Source organism: Ranitomeya variabilis, chromosome 2 (genome assembly GCF_051348905.1).
Source record: "Ranitomeya variabilis isolate aRanVar5 chromosome 2, aRanVar5.hap1, whole genome shotgun sequence".
NCBI lineage: Eukaryota > Metazoa > Chordata > Amphibia > Anura > Dendrobatidae > Ranitomeya > Ranitomeya variabilis.
In genome coordinates, this window is record NC_135233.1 from 373,489,722 (window position 1) to 373,509,263 (window position 19,542).

Sequence of the window (19,542 nt, forward strand, 5' to 3'; positions counted from 1 at the left end):
GCTAACCGCGACCCAGTCCGAGCGTGCTCCATTAATAACCACCCTTTGTTTCCTATCCCTGAGCCAGCTCTTAACCCACTTACACATATTTTCCCCTATCACCATTATTCTCATTTTATGTATCAACCTTTTGTGTGGCACCGTATCAAAAGCTTTTGAAAAGTCCATATACACTACGTCCACTGGGTTCCCTTGGTCCAGTCCGGAACTTACCTCTTCATAGAAATTGATCAGATTAGTCTGACATGAACGGTCCCTAGTAAACCCGTGCTGATACTGGGTCATGAAGTTATTCCTCTTCAGATACCCCAGTATAGCATCCCTTAGAATGCCCTCCAGGATTTTACCCACAGTAGAGGTTAAGCTTACTGGCCTATAATTTCCGAGTTCAGTTTTTGTCCCTTTTTTTAATATTGGCACCATATTTGCTATACGCCAGTCCTGTGGTACAGACCCTGTTATTATGAAGTCTTTAAAGATGAAACATAATGGTCTATCAATGACTGTACTTAATTCCTGCAGTACTCGGGGGTGTATCCCATCCGGGCCCAGAGATTTGTCAATTTTTCTGATTTTTAGACACCGCCGTACTTCCTGCTGGGTTAAGCAGGTGACACTTAATGGGGAATTTTTGTTATCACTGATCATATTGTCTGCCATGGGATTTTCTTGTGTAAATACTGATGAAAAAAAGTCATTTAGCAGATTGGCTTTTTCCTCATCCTCATCCACCATTTCACCCAGACTATTTTTAAGGGGGCCAACACTATCATTTTTTTAGTTTCTTACTATTTATGTAGTTAAAGAATATTTTGGGGTTATTTGTACTCTCTCTGGCAATGAGTCTCTCTGTCTCAATCTTTGCTGCCTTGATTTGCTTTTTACAGGATTTATTAAATTTTCTGTATTTATTTAATACCTCATCACTACCTAATTCCTTTAATTCTCTAAATGCTTTCTTTTTGTCCCTTATTGCGCCCCTTACAGCTCTATTTAGCTATATTTTCGTCCTATTTCTAGTATGTTTATTCCCATACGGTATATATTGTGCACAGGTCCTATCCAGGATGCTAATAAACGTCTCCCATTTTCTTTATGTACTTTTATGTCTCAGGATATCATCCTCGTTAATTGCACCAAGATCCTCTCTCATCTGTTGGAAATTTGCCCTCCTGAAGTTTAGAGTCCTTGTCACCCCTCTACTACACATCTTATTAAAGGATACATGAAAACTTAAAATTTTGTGATCACTATTCCCCAAGTGACCCCCAACCCTTATATATGATATGCGGTCTGGCCTGTTGGTTAATATCAGGTCTAGCAGTGCCCCCCTTCTTGTTGGGTCCTGAACCAGTTGTGAAAGGTAATTGTCTCTCATAGTTGTCAAAAACCGATTACCTTTGCTGGAACTGCAGGTTTCTGTTCCCCAATCTATTTCAGGGTAGTTGAAGTCCCCCATAATAATGACTTTTCCTTGAGTCGCAGCTTCATCTATTTGCTTTACGAGGGTATTCTCCGTTGCTTCCATTATTTTTGGAGACTTATAACAAACCCCTATCAGTCATTTATTATTTTTTCCCCCTCCCCTTATCTCCACCCACAGGGACTCTACATTTTCATTAGATTCACCTTTATTATCACGCCGGATGGGTTTTAAGGATGATTTTACATATAGACTCACACCTCCCCCTCGCTTATCCGTTCGGTCATTTCTGAACAGACTATAGCCCTGCATGTTAACAGCCCAGTCATGGCTCTCATCCAGCCATGTTTCAGAGTTCCCCACCGTGTCATAATTATGCTCCAACAACATTAATTTTAATTCGTCCATTTTGTTGGCGAGGCTTCTGGCATTAGTATACATACATTTTATGTATCTCTCTGCATCTCTAGTCTTTCTTAAATTATTAATTATTCTAACCCCAGCCCCCATGCCACCGCCACCCCCAACTTCCTTATTTGTGCCCAGGTCTCTATCTGCACTATCTTCCCCTCTTATAAAATGAATACCCTCCCCCAATCTCTAGTTTAAACACGCCTCCAACCTTCTAGCCATTTTCTCCCCCAGCACAGCTGCACCTTCCCCATTGAGGTGCAGCCTGTCCCTAGTGTAGAACCTGTAGCCAACTGAGAAGTCAGCCCAGTTCTGCAGGAACCCAAACCCCTCCTTCCTACACCAATTCTTGAGCCACTTATTAACGTCCCTAATCTCCCGTTGCCTCTCTGGCGTGGCACGTGGTACAGGCAGTATTTCGGAAAATACCACTTTGGAGGTCCTTGCTTTCAGCTTGCAGCCTAATTCCCTGAAATCGTTTTTAAGGACCTTCCACCTACCTCTAACTTTGTCATTTGTGCCAATGTGCACTATGACCGCTGGATCCTCACCAGCCCCTCCCAGTAATCTGTCCACCCGATCAGTGATGTGTTGGGCTCGAGCGCCAGGTAGCAGTCCTTGCCTGCTAAGCAGAGGAGGGCACTTTACTGTTATTAGTCCTTCCCTGCTGATCAGGTTAGAGTAGTTTACTATTATCAGTCCTTGCCTGCTGATCAGGGTAGACCACTTTACTATTATCAGTCCTTACCTGCTGATCAGGTTAGACCACTTTACTATTATCAGTCCTTGCCTGCTAACCAGAGGAGGGCACTCTACTATTATCAGTCCTTTCCTCCTGAGCAGACAAGGGCACTTTACTATTATCAGTCCATGTTTGCTAAGCAGAGGAGGGGATTTTACTATTATCAGTCCATGTCTACTAAGCAGAGGAGGGGATTTTACTATTATCAGTGCTTGTCTGCTAAGCTGGGGAGTGAAATTTACTATTATCAGTCCTTGTCTAATGATCAGGGGAGGGCAGTTTAATATTATCAGTTTTTACTTGCTGAGTAGGGTAGAGCACTTTACTATTATTAGTCCTTGCCTGCTGAGCAGGGGAGGGCACTTTACTATTATCAGTGCTTGTCTACTGAGCAGGGGAGGGCACTTTGTTATTCCGAGTGAATCAGAGCTCTCCTCACTTACCCCTCCCTACCTACTGAATGCAGTATCACAGACACAGAAATAAAATGCAGCAACGTCCCCCTCCTCCTCCCATCTACTAGTTTGTGGAACTGAGGAGTTTTTTTGGGGACCACAGACTGCAGTAAGGTGAGGAACATTAATCTTTAAAGTAAACAAAACGGACATAAACTTACCAAAAAGATTGTGGTTATGATTGCAATCACTCCAAGGATAACAGCAAGACATATTAGGATGACTCCCCAGAATGGAAAAACATTGGTTAAGGAAGAAGCTGTTAACAAAATAGAAAAAGTAGGGCTAATTATACAGTCTTACTAATTTCCCTTTTGTGTACTACCACAATCCACTTACCAGAGGTTGATTCTGTATTTGTACTTCTGGAAACTTTGGTTAATGTTGATGTTCTACTTGTTGGTTGTTGGCTGGCACCACTTGAAGACACAACAGTATTGGAAGTTGTTTCTGGTTTCACACTGGTTGTAGTGCTGATAGTGCTGGTTCTTGTGCTAACTAGAGGAGTAGTTGTAAGTGTTGTTGTTGGGATAGAAGCAGTCACCGTAAGGAGTGATGTTACTGTTGATTTACTTGTTGTAAGGCTAACAGTAGAAAAAGATGAGGAAGTCTTAGTGGATGCCGGTACGGATTGACTGTTACTACTCTGGCTGGTAATTTGGGTGGTGAGGGCTGTCGCTGGTTTGGTTGATGAAGATGTGGAAGTGGATGGAGTACTGGATGAAGTTGTTAAATTACTGGTGGAAGATGTCTTGTTGCTGGTGGTGGATGGAGTTACTGTACTGAACGGGGTTGCATTTGCAGTGATTGAAGCAATTGAAGAAGTCCCATTGCTAGTATCTGTCCAAGTAGTTGAAGAAGTCACAGTACTACTAGTGGTAGTAGATGGCACAGTATTTGTTGATGTTGCACCAGGTATAGTGACTGAAGGGGATGGTGCAGTTTTGGGTGTAGTTGGCACGGTGAATGAAATAGCTACAGTACTACTTGTAGTTTGACTTTGGGTATTTTTCCCTATTGTAGAATATGTCATGGTACTTGCCTTTGTGCTGGTTGTAGTAGTTGATGCTGTAGAATTGGAGGATATGGTTGCAGTGGTTGCTGTTTTTAGAGAAGTTGTTGCATTGGTTGAACTTGGAATTGTGTTGGCAAATGTAGAGTTCTGAATATTGGATGCAGTAGATTGGGATAATGTTTGGGATGAAATTGACTTTGTTGTGGTCAAAGTAGTTGAAGTTGCTAGAATATTATTAGTGATAGGCTTCTCGGTACTGACAGCAATTGTAGAAGATGATACAGTAATTCTGGAACTTGCATTTGAGTTGGTTGTAGTAGTAGATGTTGTAGAATTGAAGAGCATGGTTGACTTTGAAATGGTCAAATTACTTGAGGTAGATAGAGTAATATTAGTGGTAGGCTTCTGGGTACTAACAGGAATTGAAGGATATGGACGAGAAATTATTGATGTGGTGTTTGTGCTTGTTATAGTGGTTGATGCTGTAGAATTGTAGGGTATGGTTGTTGTGTTGCTTACAGTATTAAGAGAAGTTGATGCATTGGTTGAGATTGTTGCTGTACTCGTAAATGTGGTGTTATTAATATTGGATGCAATAGATGGAGATGTTCCTGTCTTGGGTGAAGTTGACTTAGTGATGGCCAAATTAGTTGATGTGGATAGAGTATTAGTTATGGTAGGCTTCTGGGTACTGAGCAGTATCGAAGCAGATGACACAGTACTTTCTGAGGTTGCTATTGTGCTGATTATAATATTTGAGGCTGTAGAATTTGGGGGTATGGTTGTAGTGGTGATTACAGTATTTAGAGAAGTTGTTGCATTGGTTAAGCTTGATATTGTACTGGTAAATATAGAGTTCTGTATATTGGATGCAGAAGATAAAGATGTTGTATTGGTTGAAGTTGACTTTCTAGTGCTCAAAGTAGGTGAAGTAGATAGAATTTTATTAGTGGTAGGCTTCGGGGTGCTGACTGGTATGAAAGAAGATGACACAGTACTTTCTAAAGTTGCTTTTGTACTGGTTATAGCAGTAGTTGCAGTAGAACTAGAGGGTTTTGCTGTAATGGTAGTTGAAGTGTTTAGAGAAGTTGATGCCTGTAGGCTGCTTGAGGAGCTTTGTACATCAGTTGCAGTTGTGACTACACTTGTTGAAGTTGAACGCCTACTACCAAATGAAGTAGATATACTAGCAAGTGAAGTTGGTGCATTAGAAGTAACAGGTAGTTGGCTGCTGACAACTGAACTACTAGTAATTGTTGTGCGAGTTGAAGAAGACTGGCCAATTGTTCCATGTGCTGCACTGGAAGAGGTCAGATTGTTAGCTGATGGTTGGGTACTTGTTCCATTATTTGAAAGAATGCTCGTTGTAAAATTAGTAGTTCCTATACCTAAAGTAGTTGGTAGGTCACTGGTGCCAGAAATATTTGGCGTGCTGCTGAGTGAAGCTTTGCTACTTGCTGATGTGGTGCTGGGTAGAGGTTGGCTGTTGGTTACAGTTCTTGATGTTGATGACGTTGGGCTCACAACTAATTGGCTGCTGGCACTTAGGCTGGATGACTGGACGGTTGTTCCAGATAGTGTACTCGAAGAAGTCAGAGTGTTGGCTGATGGTTGGCTGCTCGTTGCAGTATTTAAAGGAACGCTACTTGCAAAATTAGTAGTACCTGTACCTAAAGTAGATGGTGGGTTACTAGTTGGTGTGCTGCTTAATGTAGTTTTGCTACTTGCTGACAATGTGGTACCAGTTGCATTGGTTACAGCACTTGATGTAGGCAAAGCTTGACTCACAACTAATTGGCTACTGGCACTTGGGCTTGAAGACTGGTCAGTAGTTCCAGGTAATACACTGGAAAATGACTGAGTGTTGGCTGATGGTTGGCTACTTGTTGCAGTAATTGAAGATAGAGTGCTGCTTGCAAAATTAGTAGTTACTGTACCCAAAGTAGATGTTGGTTTACCAGTGCCAGAAATAGTTGGTGTGCTGCTAACTGAGGTTATGCTACTTGCTGACAATGTGGTGTCAGTTGGAGGTTGGCTGTTGATTATAGTATTTGATGTTGACGGAGATTGACTGACAAGTGATTGGCTGCTTGCACTTGGGCTTGAAAACTGGCCAGTTGTTCCAGGTAGTACACCTGAGATAGATGTCAGGGTGTTGGTTAATGGTTGGCTACTTGTTTCAGAATTTGAGGGTAGAGTACTGCTTGCAAAATTAGTAGTTCCTGTATTCAAAGTAGAGGTTGGATTACTAGTGGAAGAAATAGTTGGTGTGCTGCTAAGTGAAGTATTGCTACTTGTTGACAAAGTGGTGAAAGGTGGAGGTTGGCTGTTTGTTACAGTACTTGCTGTTGACATAGTTTGGCTTACAACTAGTGGGCTGCTGGAATTTGGGATTGAAGACTGATTACTTGTTCCAGATACAGGACTGGAAGATGTCAGAGTGTTGGCTGATGGTTGGCTACTTGTTACAGTATTTGAAGAAACACTGCTTGCGAAATTGGTAATTATTGTTCCCAAAGAAGATGAAGTTGGGCTACTACTGCCAGAAATAGTTGGTGTGCTGTTAAGTGAAGTTTTGATACTTGCTGATAATGTGGTGCCAGTTGGAAGTTGGCTATTGGCTGCAGCATTTGACGTAGGCAAAGTTTGACTCACAACTAATTGGCTGCTGGCACTTGGGCTCGAAGACTGACTAGTTGTTCCAGGTAATACACTGGAAGATGTCAAAGTGTTGGCTGATGGTTGGCTACTTGATGCAAAAGTTGAAGACTGAATACTGCTTGCAAAATTTGTAGTTACTGTACCCAAAGTAGGGGACTGGTTACTAGAGCCAAAATTAGTTGATGGGCTGTAAAGTGAAGTTTTGCTGCTCGCCGACAATGTGGTACCAGTTGGAGGTTGGCTGTTGGTTACAATATTTGATGTTGATGAAGTTTGGGTTACAACTAATTGACTGTTGGCACGTGGGCTTGAAGACTGGCCAGTTGTTCCAGGTACTGCATTAGAAGATGTCAGAGTGTTGGCTGATGGTTGGTTATTTGTTGCAATATTTGAAGGAACACTGCTTACAATATTAGTACCTCCTGTTCCCAAACTAGTTGTTGGGTTACTCATGGCAGAATTAGGTGTGCTGTTAAGTGAAGTTTTGCTACTTGCTATGTATGTGGTGCCAGCTTGAGGTTCGGTGTTGATAATAGTACTTTTTATTGATGAAGTTTGGCTGCTGGCATTTGGGTTTGAAGACTGGCCTGTTGTCCCAGGTACTGCCCCTGAAGATGTCAGATCATTGGCTGATGGTTGACTACTTGTTCCAGTATTTAAAGGTGTAATGCTAATTGCAAAATTAGTAGTTCCTGTACTTACAGCTGCAGTATTGCTGGTGAAAGTAGTGGACAATGTTATTGCACTGGTGGATAGTGGCTTACTACTGGCTTCAGAGATGGAAGTTGTTGCTGAGTTGCTTTTTGGTTCACGGTTTGTGATGGAGGATGCAATATTGCTTACTTGAGAGGACTGGGGAATTGTTTCCGAACTTGAAGTAAGGATAGCGCTGGTATTGATTGACTCAAGAGGGCTACTTGTCCCTGTAATACCTGTAGATGATATTTCATTTGATATAGAGGTTATTGCTGTGCTGGTCATTGATAAGCTGTTGGTAATTCCAGAAGGAGAAGTAATGACATTGCTAGAAGATGGCTGACTAGTGACTACATTATTGAATGACGTTTGATCAGTCCCAGCAGAACTAGAAAGTGTATGTCGTTTGGTTGATGATACTTGACCACTGCTGTCAGTATTTGAAGTTACAGATGTTTGCCTTTGGGTTCCTGTACTGGAAGAAGGAAAAGCACTACTGGTAGATGGCTGGCTACTGTATCCACTGGAAGGAACTATTGTACTGAATGATGTTTTGTCACTTACATATGCACTAGAAGATGATGGTGGGTTGCTTGTTGATGCCTTACTACTGGTTCCAGTACATGTTATTATTGTACTGCCAGATTCAGTTGATTCTAAGGTTGTTCCAGTATTTGAAGATGTAAAAGTGTTGCTGGAAGAAGGTTGGCTACTGGATCCACTGGCAGGGGCTGGAGTACTGAATGTTGTTTTGCCACCTGCAGAGACACTAGAAGATGTTGGTGGGTTGGTGGTTAGCGTCTCACTACTTTTTCTAGTGCTTGATATTGCTGGGCTGCCATTTATAGTTGATTGTAGTGGTGTTTCGATACTTGAAGAAGTGAAGTAATTACTAGAAGATGGTGGGTTGCTAGATCCACTTGTAAAAACCGTATTGGTAAATGATGTTTCATCACTGACAGAAGCACTAGAGAATGTTGGTAGATTGGTTACTGGTGGCTGACTACTGGTTTCAGTATTTGACATTCCTGGACTTCCTGTTACGGTTGATTGAACTGATGTTCCAGCACTGGTAAAAGTATAAACATTACTGTAAGATGGTTGGTTAGTAGATAATCTGACAGAAGTTGTAGTACCGAACAATGTTTTGTCACTTACAGAGAATGTTGACAAAATAGTGGTTGGTGGCTCACTACTGGTTCCAGTGCTTGATATTGCTGGGCTGCCAGTTATAGTTGATTGTAGTGGCGTTTCGATGCTTGAAGAAGTGAAGTCGTTACTAGAGGATGGTGGGTTGCTAGATCCACTTGTAAAAACTGTATTAATAAATGATGTTTCACCACTGATAGAAGCACTAGAGAATGTTGGTAGATTTGTTACTGGTGGCTGACTATTGGTTTCAGCATTTGACATTGCTGGGCTTCCTGTTATAGTTGATTGACCTGATGTTCCGGCAATGGGAGTAGTGTAAATGTTACTGGATATTGGCTGGTTAGTAGATAAACTGACAGAAGCTGTAGTACTGAGCAATGTTTGGTCACTTACAGAAACACTAGAGAATGTTGGTGAAATAATGGTTGGTGGCTCACTACTGGTTCCAGTGCTTGATGCTGATGCCCTGCTAATTAGAGTTGATTGTAGTGGCGTTTCTAAACTTGAAGAAGTGAAGTCTCTACTAGATGATAGTGGGTTACTAGATCCACTTGTAAAAACTATAGTACTAAATGATGTTTCATTACTTATGTAAGCACTAGAGGATATTGGTTGGATGGTTGTTGATGCCTGACTACTGGTTTCAGCATTTAATGTTGCTTGGCTGCCAATTACAGTTGATTGTAGTGGTGTGAAGACATTACCAGAAGATGGCGGGTTACTAGATCCACTTGTAACTCCTGTAGTACTGAATGGTGTTTCACCACTTACAGAAGCCCTAGAAAATGTTGTTGAGATGATTGTTGGTAGCTCACCACTGGTTTCAGTATTTGATGTTGATGAGCTGCCAGTTACAGTAGATTCTAGTGGTGTTTCAGTACTTAAAGAAGCAAAGTTGCTACTAGAGGATGATGGTTTACTAGATCCACTTGTAAAAATTATAGTACTAAATGATGTTTCACCACTTACAGACGCACTGGAAAATGGTGGTATGTCGGTTCTTGGTGGCTGACTACTGGTTTCAGTATTTGAGATTGCTGGGCTGCCAGTTACAGTTGATTGAACTGATGTTTCGCCACTGGGAAAAGTAACACTACTGGAAGTTGGCTGGTAAGTAGATAAACTGGCAGGAAATGTAGTACTCAACAATGTTTGGTCACTTACAGAAGCACTAGAGAATGTTGGTGGCTCACTACTAGTTCCAGTACTTGATATTGCTGGGCTGCCAGTTTTAGTTGATTGTAGTGGCATTTCGATACTTGTAGAAGTGAAAATGTTACTAGATGAGGATGGGTTACTAGATCCACTTGTAAAACCTATAGTACTAAATAATATTTCACCACTTACAGAAGCACTAAAATATGTTGGTGAGTTGGTTGCTGGTGACTCACTACTAGTTCCACTATTTGATATTGCTGGGCTACCTGTTATAGTTGATTGTAGTGGTGTTTCCATACTTGAAGAAGGGAAGATGCTACTAGAAGATTGCAAGCTATTAGATCCACTTGTAAAAACTGTTGTAAGAAATGATGTTTCACCACTTATAGAAGCACTAGAGAATGTTGGTGAGTTGGTTGTTAATGGTTGACTACCAGTTCCAGTTCTTGGTGTTGCTGGGCTGCCCGTTACAGTTGATTGTAGTGGTGTTTCAATACTTGAGTAAGTGATGACATTACTAGAAGATGGTGGCTTACTAGATACACTTGTAACTCCTGTAGTACTCAATGATGTTTCACCATTTGCAGAAGAACTAGAGGATATTGGTAAGTTGGCTGTTGATGGCTCACTACTGGTTTCAGTACTTGATGTTGATGAGCTGCCAGTTATAGTTGATCGTAGTGGCATTTCGATACTTGAAGAAGTGAATTCGCTACTAGAGGATGAAGATTTGCTAGATCCACTTGTAAAAACTGTTGTACTAAATGATGTTTCAACACTTACAGAAGCACTAGAGGATGTTAGTGAGTTGGTTATTGGTGGCTGACTACTGGTTTCAGCATTTGACATTAATGGGTTGCCAGTTACAGTTGATTGTAGTGGTGTTTCAACACTTGAAGATGTGAAGATTGTAGAAGATGGCATGTTACTATTTCCACTAGTCGGAGCCTCAGTACTGGTTGATGCTTGGCTATTTATAGTAACACTAGAGGAAGCTTGTAGGATTGTTGATGATCCTTGACTACTGCTTTGAGCATTTGGTGTTGATATGTTAGTTACAGATGATTGGACTTCAGTTACTGCACTTGAAGTGACAACGTTACTCGATGAGGACTGACTACCAATTTCTGCAGTAATGACTGAGCTGCTCAGTGCCGTCTGACCACTGGAAGATGGAATGCTTATTGTTTCTGTGCTTAATGGCAAAATGGATGCTGAATTTGAGGAACTGAAGGTGTTAGTAATAAATATTTCGGTTGTAGGTGATGCTATTGTAGCTGTGCCTGGTTGACTACTTGATAATGGTGGACTACTGGCCTCACGACTGACTGAGGATGCTAAGTTTGTGGTGGATAGCAATTCAGTACTGGTTGCTCCAGTAGATGATTGCTGACTTGTGCCAGGAATAGATATCAGCTGGGTAGTTGGCCCAGTATCAATGGTTACTGCAGCGTTTGATGGTGTAAATGCTGTGCTTGTTGCACCTATAGTAGGATTAGTCGTACTTGAAATGACTGATGAGTAAGTGGATGTACTCCTTGTTCCACCAGTGGATGTAGTAGATGTAGCCTCAGTGGTACTTGTGGAAGTACTGGTCACAGTAGTAGATGTAGTTGGAGAATTGCTGGTTACAGATGGCATGGTGCTGGTTGTAGTGCTGGTTGTGGTGCTTGATATTACCGCCGTGCTCGAGGCTGTTGTTTGTGGAGTAGCTGACTGTATGATATCTGTTATCTGCTGTATCAAATTTGCAATAGTTTGCGCAATTGCATTAATAATACTTTGTAGCACTGAAAGAAATGAATTTATTGTCTGTGCTTCAACAGGGGGCACTAGGAGAGAAAACAAATTAGTAAAATAAGTTAAAACATTGTGAAGAATATTGAGTGCTCAGAGTTTATTATGTGTGAGGAGGGCGGCTTAGATATTTGAGCTGAGTTATGGTTGCACCCCCTTGTCATTACAACTAGTGATGAGCGAATACATTCTGCAGTATTGTTACTCGCACGAATAGTATGGTATTCGGGCTATTCGTTACTTAGCAAGTAATTAGGTATTCGCCTTGATATATTTGAGTGACCCGCCCAGCATGTTTCGCGCTTTATTTGCAGCCAATGAGCATGCTGGACTGGATTGCCAATCACAGTAATGCCTTCGCCATCTTTGGTGTGGCATTACTGTGATTGGTTGGCCTTCCAGCGTCATAGGGAATATTTAAAGGCTGCTGGCACCATTTTGCACACATTGCAGCCGGAAACAGCATAGGGAGAGTGTAGTTTGTGCGTAGAGAGAGGAAAAGGAGCATAGGATGAGTGTGAGGAGCTTATAGTGATCGTTACTCATTCCAAAAATCTCTTTTAAGAGGTAAATATTGTCAAGATTAGTTGTTTGCTAGGTGGGAATTTAGTAGGGAGAGATTTAATAGGAGGGAAAGTGAAAGGCATGCACCTGGATGTTCTCATAATTGCAAGTACATGCTACAGATCTCTGCTATTTTCCACTGTGTTGTATACTAGTTAGTATTAGGAACAGACTGTGGGATTAAGGTGAAAGAGGGAGGGTTTCATCCACTATCAAAATATAAAAATCAGCCTTTTGTAGAGGCAAATAATATAAGGTAGTACCAGCATATACAAAACCATTTTTTCAAAGCTACATAATATTCCAGTGTAGCAGCCTATAATTTTTTTTCTACCGCAAAATAATATTGCTCAGTGCCAACATATAGTAACATCCATTTTAAAATCTATTTGCTAAACAATATTCCTCTTCAATTGTTTAAATACCTGATATTTGTCTCGCAGTTGTGTGACTGGCGCAAAATCTCTTGAGCTACGGAAACATCACTATTTACCATAAATTTCCCAAAGTCTGCTGTTAACATATCTTATAAAGGTGATGTAAAAAAAATCCCCCCCAAATATATTTGTTTAAAAAATAGCGAATCTTTATCTAGCATTTGTGCAACTAGCGCAATCCAGGTACACATACTCTTACGTGACAATTTAGCAGGGGCAAAAATCTTCAATACTCCGCTGTTGGAGTGTGTCAGCAAGGTAATCTAAAAAAAAATCCTAATTCTCTATTGATTTAATAAATAGTGTAATTTTATCTAGCAGTTGTGCGAGTGTTGCAGTCAGTGCAGAGATAATCAAATGTCACAATTTAGCAGTGGCAATAATATTAATTATTCCACTGTTGCAGTGTGTCAGCAAGGCAATCTAAAAAGCAATCCTAATTTTCTATTGGTTTACTAAATAGCGTATCGTTATCTAGCAGCTGTGTGAGTGGCCCAATTCAGGTAGAGATAATCTTACATGACAATTTAGCAATGGCAATAATTTTCAATACTCCGCTGTTGGAGTGTGTCAGCAAGGGAATCGATAGGGAGTACAGGTTTCACCATTGCCAAGTTTTCATAAAGTACAAAACATTAGCCACATAGGGTATACATACTGTACATGACCACTAAGTAATTATTGCAGAAGCAGGATGGGAGGAGGTGATTTTGTGGCACTCCAAGAGTCTGGATGCCACAATGGTGTTGCCTTCCTCATGCGGGAGGTGATGCCATGCCTGGAAACAAGGAGGGATCCCCTAATCAGGTAAAACTGACATGCAACACCGTTCTGACTCCAGGCCAGAAGGGGGAGCTCTTAACCCGGTTTCAGAGGAACTTCCCTTACAAATTCTGGTCTGGAGGCAGGGTTAGTGAGTTGAGTGTGAGGCTGTGAAGGGTGAGGAAGCAGAGGCAAAGGAGAGGAGCCTGGATTCTGGAGCTGCGAGTGAGATCACCCCAGAGGAAAGCGCCAAGAGACCGGACACTGGAGTCTGTGGTGGTGTCGGAATTACAGACCCAGCCACTGAATCTGGAGGGCAAGAGATTGCAAGTCTCCTGTCCCACTTAACACCTGCAGGCACCACAGCAAGTCAGGAGCCTGGGGCTGCCAGAGAGACGACAGTGCCCATGAAAGGTTCAGGCTGACAGCCACAGAGGTTGAGAATACAGACAGAGGACTTGTGCAGAGCTTCAGGCAGCAAGGGTCAGATTACACAGCGCAGAAGGAAGGCCCCCAAACCCACCTGGCTAAGTGGATCCCAAGCTGTTTTCAGGCTGCCCGGACCCCACCATCACCTGTTACCTGTACCCTGGACTGTACCTGCATACAAACAGTAAAAGGTAAAGGAAACTGCTATTCTTGTGTCCTTCAATTATTTCCTGCACCCTCAGTCCTGCACCCCACCGTCAATCATCCCTCTTACCAACTACACCGGGACCCCGGGAGCCCTGGGAGACCAATCTCTACCAGTGGGGAGCTATACCAGCCCTGCTACAATACCATCAGTCCCAGAGGACCCCTTTAAGCAGCGTCAGGCACCCCTGGCCGAATACCACAGGTGGCGTCACAAACATACTACATTAGACTTTATTCACATTTCCATTAACCCTCTTTTTACTGGATGCTCAGAGCCACGGACCGAGTCACTGCCACTGTGACCATCCCTTTAAGTACTGCCGGACCCGGCCAAGTACCACTCAGTCCTAGCGGGCACTTCAATGTTCTGAACAAAATGGGTTTAGATAGTAAGGGATGGATGTTTTGACACCTTCACCCCAAAAATATTTGGGCTGCTTTTAGATTACATTGCTGTCATTCATAGGGCTTATAAAGTTAGAGGAAATCCAGCCCTTGCTCAATTTTAGAAGAGTCAGCATGTCTGCATTTTCCGTTGTCAGGCATGTGCGCCTATCCGTTATGATTGCACCAGCTGAACTAAAAACCCACTCAGACAACACACTTGCGGCAGGGCATGACAGCACTTCCAAGGCGTACAATGAAAGGTCGGGCCAAATGTGGAGCTTGGACAACCAATAGTTAAAGGGCACTGAAGATTAAGGAAGGACACTGGTATGGTCACTTAAGTAGTCCTTCACCATCTTGGTCAACTTCTCCCTACTCATCATAGTTACACCCACAGATAGCTCTTGCTGATGTTACAGTCTCATGAAAATGTCCCAGTTGGTGGACATTTCCCTCTTCCCCCTGTGTTGCACCTGGTGTGTGGCCCTCCCCTGTAATCTTTGTGGGTGAAAAGAGTTGGTACTTCTGACAGCAGCATTGTCTGAGGGTAATCTTTTTAGCAAGTCTTCCACAATGGCCCTCTGGCATGCCTGCATGGAAAATGGCACGTCTGCCTCTGATATGAGAGAAGGAAATTTCTCCTTGTACCGTGGGTCAAGAAAGGTGCACAGCCAGTATTTCACCTTGGATAAAATCTCTTTCATGTGAGGGTCTTGGGAAAGGCATCTGGACATGAAGTGTGCCATGTGTGGCAGACTACAAAGTCAAACGTTCAGTGTCCTCACCAGGAACACTAACCATCCTCTCCTCCTCACGATGTATAGCCTCCTCCTCCTCTTCAGATCATCCATGCTGGACAGGCATGAAGCTGGGATTGGGGGTCCCCTCTGTAGCAAAGACCAAACACTCCTGTTCCTATTGATTCTCCTCCTCCTGTTCCTCATCATCACCTAATGTGGCTTGAGAATATTGTGTGAGGCTGGGTTGTGTGATATCAGTCACTGTCAAATCTTGCTCCATAGGGACCTGCTTGGCATTCAAAGCTTCCTCTTTGATATCCTGCAGCAAAAGTTTTAATTGACAGAACAGTGGGATGGTTACGCTGGCAAAAGCGTGATCAGCGTTTACCATCTTGGTGCAGTACTCAAAGTTTTGAAGAACCTCACATATGTCATCAATCCACACCCACTCTGCAGTTGTTATGTGTGGAGACTGAGTGTTACTCTGATGGGCATTGAGAAGCTGGAATTCAGACATTGCTCTTTGCAGCTCACCAATCCTTGCCAACATATGACCCGCCTATCACCTCAACACATTTATCTAACTATCCCTGTGTTGCACATTCAAACTTTTATTCATAACCAATATCCTTGTATCATGTTCTCACACGCTTTATGCATTTAAAGGGAACCTGTCAGCAGGATTGTGCACAGTAAACTACACACAGTGTCATGGTCAGGCGCTGTTATACTTATTAAAATGATACCTGGTTATGAAATCTGTCTTATGGTTGTTTTTTTTAATCTTTATTTTCAGTTTTGTTTTAATGATATTCTCGTGCCCTAGGGCGGGCCTGGAAGGGGGAGCATGTGGTGCTCTGATGAGGTATTTTCGGCGCCCCGGGGTCCTGGTCGTCGCAGTGGCATTGCTTTCCTCTTGGGGAGAGTGATATTACGTTTGGAGGCAAAGAAGGATAACTGCATCCAGGTATCACAAACATGCAACACATTTCACACTCCAGGCCACCAGGGGGAGCTCTTGCTCCTATTTATTAGGTCACTCCCCACATAGGTAAAACTGGTCGCCTGTAGGGAAAGTTAGAGAGTTGCTGGCTGAGCTCAGCTCAGTTAGTTGGTCCCTGACAGGGGTGGGATCCTGTCAGAGAACGAAGGAGAAATGACACAGAGCTGTGCATGCCCTTAGAGCTGCAGCTCCTAGGAAGAGACACTCAGAAGGCAGAACTGTATTGCAGAGAGCGTGAAGGAAGTCGTAGCAAAGGAGAGGATACCAGAAGGGGACCAGCCCTACACAGGCTGCCTCCTTCTGAGGCACAGAATCCCGGTAGCCGGAACACCGAGGGAGTAACGACCTTTATGCCTTGCTCCAGAGACCGGCAGGATAGCTAATTGCAAGTTACCTGTCTGCCCTACACCCAGGAGGCACGGTGTGAACCTTTGGAGGCCGGGGCGTGCTAGAGTCCCTATAAACAGCCTCTAGACACCAGTCACACTGGTTTGTCCTATCCTATAGGGGGGACAGAGAGAGAGACATTACATCTGTGAGGACCTTATGTGAAGCCTTAGGCAGTAAAGAACTACAACACTGCAGCACAAGGGAAGGCTACTGATTTCCACCTGGACAAAGGGGACTCTGGACTTGCCTCCAAACCGGCTGGACTCTGTCAGCCCTGTGATCTGGTACTCTGGACTGCGGATGCTGAAATCTTCAGTAAATGTAAAGAGACATTTACAACCTTGTGTCCTCGTTCTTCATTGCGCCTCTCACCATCCACCATCTACATACTGGGAAGCCCTGGGGACATACTTCACCTGTGGGAAGGTATACCATCTAGCTGCCATAACATCACCCCAGCGGACCCCTTAAAGCAGCGTCGGTCACCCTGACCGAATACCACAGGTGGCGTCACAAACATTTCCCCTTTAAAGACCTTTCCCTTCTACACGGACGTCCCAGGGCCACGGACAGGCTCAGGCACCGTGACATTCCCTCTGTGAACCGAAGGACCCGGTACCGAATACCCTACGGCCCTGACGGGGCGATCCATATTCATTATCCAGACTGCTGGCAAAAATTGAGAGACCACTGCAAAATGTTCAGTTTGTCTGATTTTTCTCTTTATAGGTACATTTTTTAGTAAGATATAAATTGTTCATTTATTCTATCAACTTCTGACAACATGTATCCAAATTTCCAAGCAATAAATTTTGTATTTTTTTTTCTGAAAAGGAGAAATGGTCAAAATTAAAACCCCCCAGTGCTTTCAGACCTCAAATAATGCAAAGAAATCAAGTTCAGAATCATTTAGAAACAACAATACTAATGTTTAACCCCTTCGCGACATGCGCCGTACTAGTACTGCGCTGCCGGCACTGCATTTGTGCCAGCAGCAGTACTAGTACGGCGCATCGATCACCGCGGTCTCGCGCTGAGCGCCGCGGTGATCGGGTGCGGGTGTCAGCTGTATATGACAGCTGACACCCCGCAGCAATGCCCACGATTGGCGCTATCGCCGATCGCGGGCATTTAACCCCTCTGATGCCGCTGTCAATAGTGACAGCGGCATAGAGGGGGATCGCGCAGGGACAGGGGCTCCCTGCGCTCTCCCACCGGAGCAACGCGATGAGATCGCGCTGCTCCGGTGACCTGGAAGGAGTCCCCGGATCCAAGATGGCCGCGGGACTCCTTCCGGGTCATGAGATGACCTAGCTTGCCGGCGCCTGCTGAGAGTTCCTAATAGCAGGCGCCGGCAAGCCTCTGGAACTCGCCTGTGAGATCGGTGATCTGACAGAGTGCTGTGCACACTGACAGATCACCGATCTGTGATGTCCCCCCCTGGGACAAAGTAAAAAAAAAAATGTTCACATGTGTAAAAAAAAAAGAAAAAAAAAATTCCTAAATAAAGAAAAAAAAAAATATTCCCATAAATACATTTCTTTATCTAAATAAAAAAAATCACACAATAAATGTACACATATTTAGTATCGCCGCGTCCGTAACGACCCCACCTATAAAACTATATCACTAGTTAACCCCTTCAGTGAACACCATAAAAAAAAAAAAAAAAAAACCGAGGCAAAAAACAACGCTTTATTCTCATACCGCCAAACAAAAAGTGGAATAACACGCGATCAAAAAGACGGATATAAATAACCATGGTACCGCTGAAAACATCATCTTGTCCCACAAAAAAAAGCTGCCATACAGCATCATCAGCAGAAAAATAAAAAAGTTATAGCTCTCAGAATAAAGCGATGCAAAAACAATTATTTTTTTATATAAAATAGTTTTTATTGTGTAAAAGCGCCAAAACATAAAAAAATTACATAAATGAGGTATCGCTGTAATTGTACTGACCTGAAGAATAAAACTGCTTTATCAATTTTACCACACGTGGAATGGTATAAACGCCCCCCCTAAAAGAATTTCAGGAATTGCTGGTTTTTGTTCATTCCGCCTCCCAAAAATCGGAATAAAAAGCGATCAAAAAATGTCATGTGCCCGAAAATGGTACCAATAAAAATGTCAACTCGTCCCGCAAAAAACAAGATCTCACATGACTCTGTGGGACAAAATATGGATAAATTATAGCTCTCAAAATGTGGTGATGCTAAAACTATTTTTTGCAATAAAAAGCGTCTTTTAGTGTGTGATGGCTGCCAACCATAAAAATCCGCCCAAAAAACGCTATAAAAGTAAATCAAATCCCCCTTCATCACCCCCTTAGTTAGGGAAAAATAATAAAATTTTAAAATATATATTTATTTCCATTTTCCCGTTAGGCTACTTTCACACTAGTGTCGGTACGGGGCCGTCGCGCTGCGTTGGCCCGACGTACCGACGCATACTGTGCAAGCACCGCACAACGGGGACAGCGGATGCTGTTTTTCCACGCATCTGCTGCCCCATTGTGAGGTGCGGGGAGGTGGGGGGGAGTTCCAGCCGCGCATGCACAGTCGGAAATGGTGGACCGTCGGCACAAAAAAAGTTACATGTAACGTTTTTTGCTGCCGGCGGTCCGCCACAACACGACGCAACCGTCGCACGACGGTTGCGACGAGTCAATACATCGCAATGCGTTGCTAATGTTAGTCTATGGGGAAAAAACGCATCCTGCAGATGACATTGCAGGATGCGTTTTTTCGCCAAAACGATGCATTGCGACGTATGCAAAAAAACGCTAATGTGAAAATAGCCCTAGGGTTAGGACTAGGTTAGGGCTAGGGTTAGGGTTGGGGTTAGGGCTAGGGTTAGGGCTGGGGTTAGGGTTGGGGTTAGGGTTTCAGTTAGAATTGGGGAGTTTTCACTGTTTAGGCACATCAGGGGCTCTCCAAACGCGACATGGCGTCCGATCTCAATTCCAGCCAATTCTGCTTTGAAAAACTAAAACAGTGCTCCTTCCCTTCCGAGTTCTCCTGTGCGCCCAAACAGTGGTTCCCCCAAAATATGGGGTATCAGCGTTCTCAGGACAAGTTGGACAACAACTTTTGGGGTCCAATTTGTCCTGT

At 43.2% G+C, this 19,542-nt stretch overlaps 1 protein-coding gene across 1 annotated transcript in view; it reads right to left on the reverse strand.

Moving 5' to 3' along the window:
* The window catches only part of LOC143803786 (uncharacterized), an 80,081-nt gene that overhangs the window by 35,169 nt on the left and 25,370 nt on the right, over positions 1-19,542 (reverse strand). Inside the window, exons 2-3 of the mRNA XM_077281553.1 lie at positions 3,371-11,545; positions 3,193-3,290 (exon numbers count right to left, since the gene is read on the reverse strand). Of these exons, the coding sequence (XP_077137668.1) occupies positions 3,193-3,290; positions 3,371-11,545 (8,273 nt within the window). The remainder of the gene's footprint in view (positions 1-3,192; positions 3,291-3,370; positions 11,546-19,542) is intronic.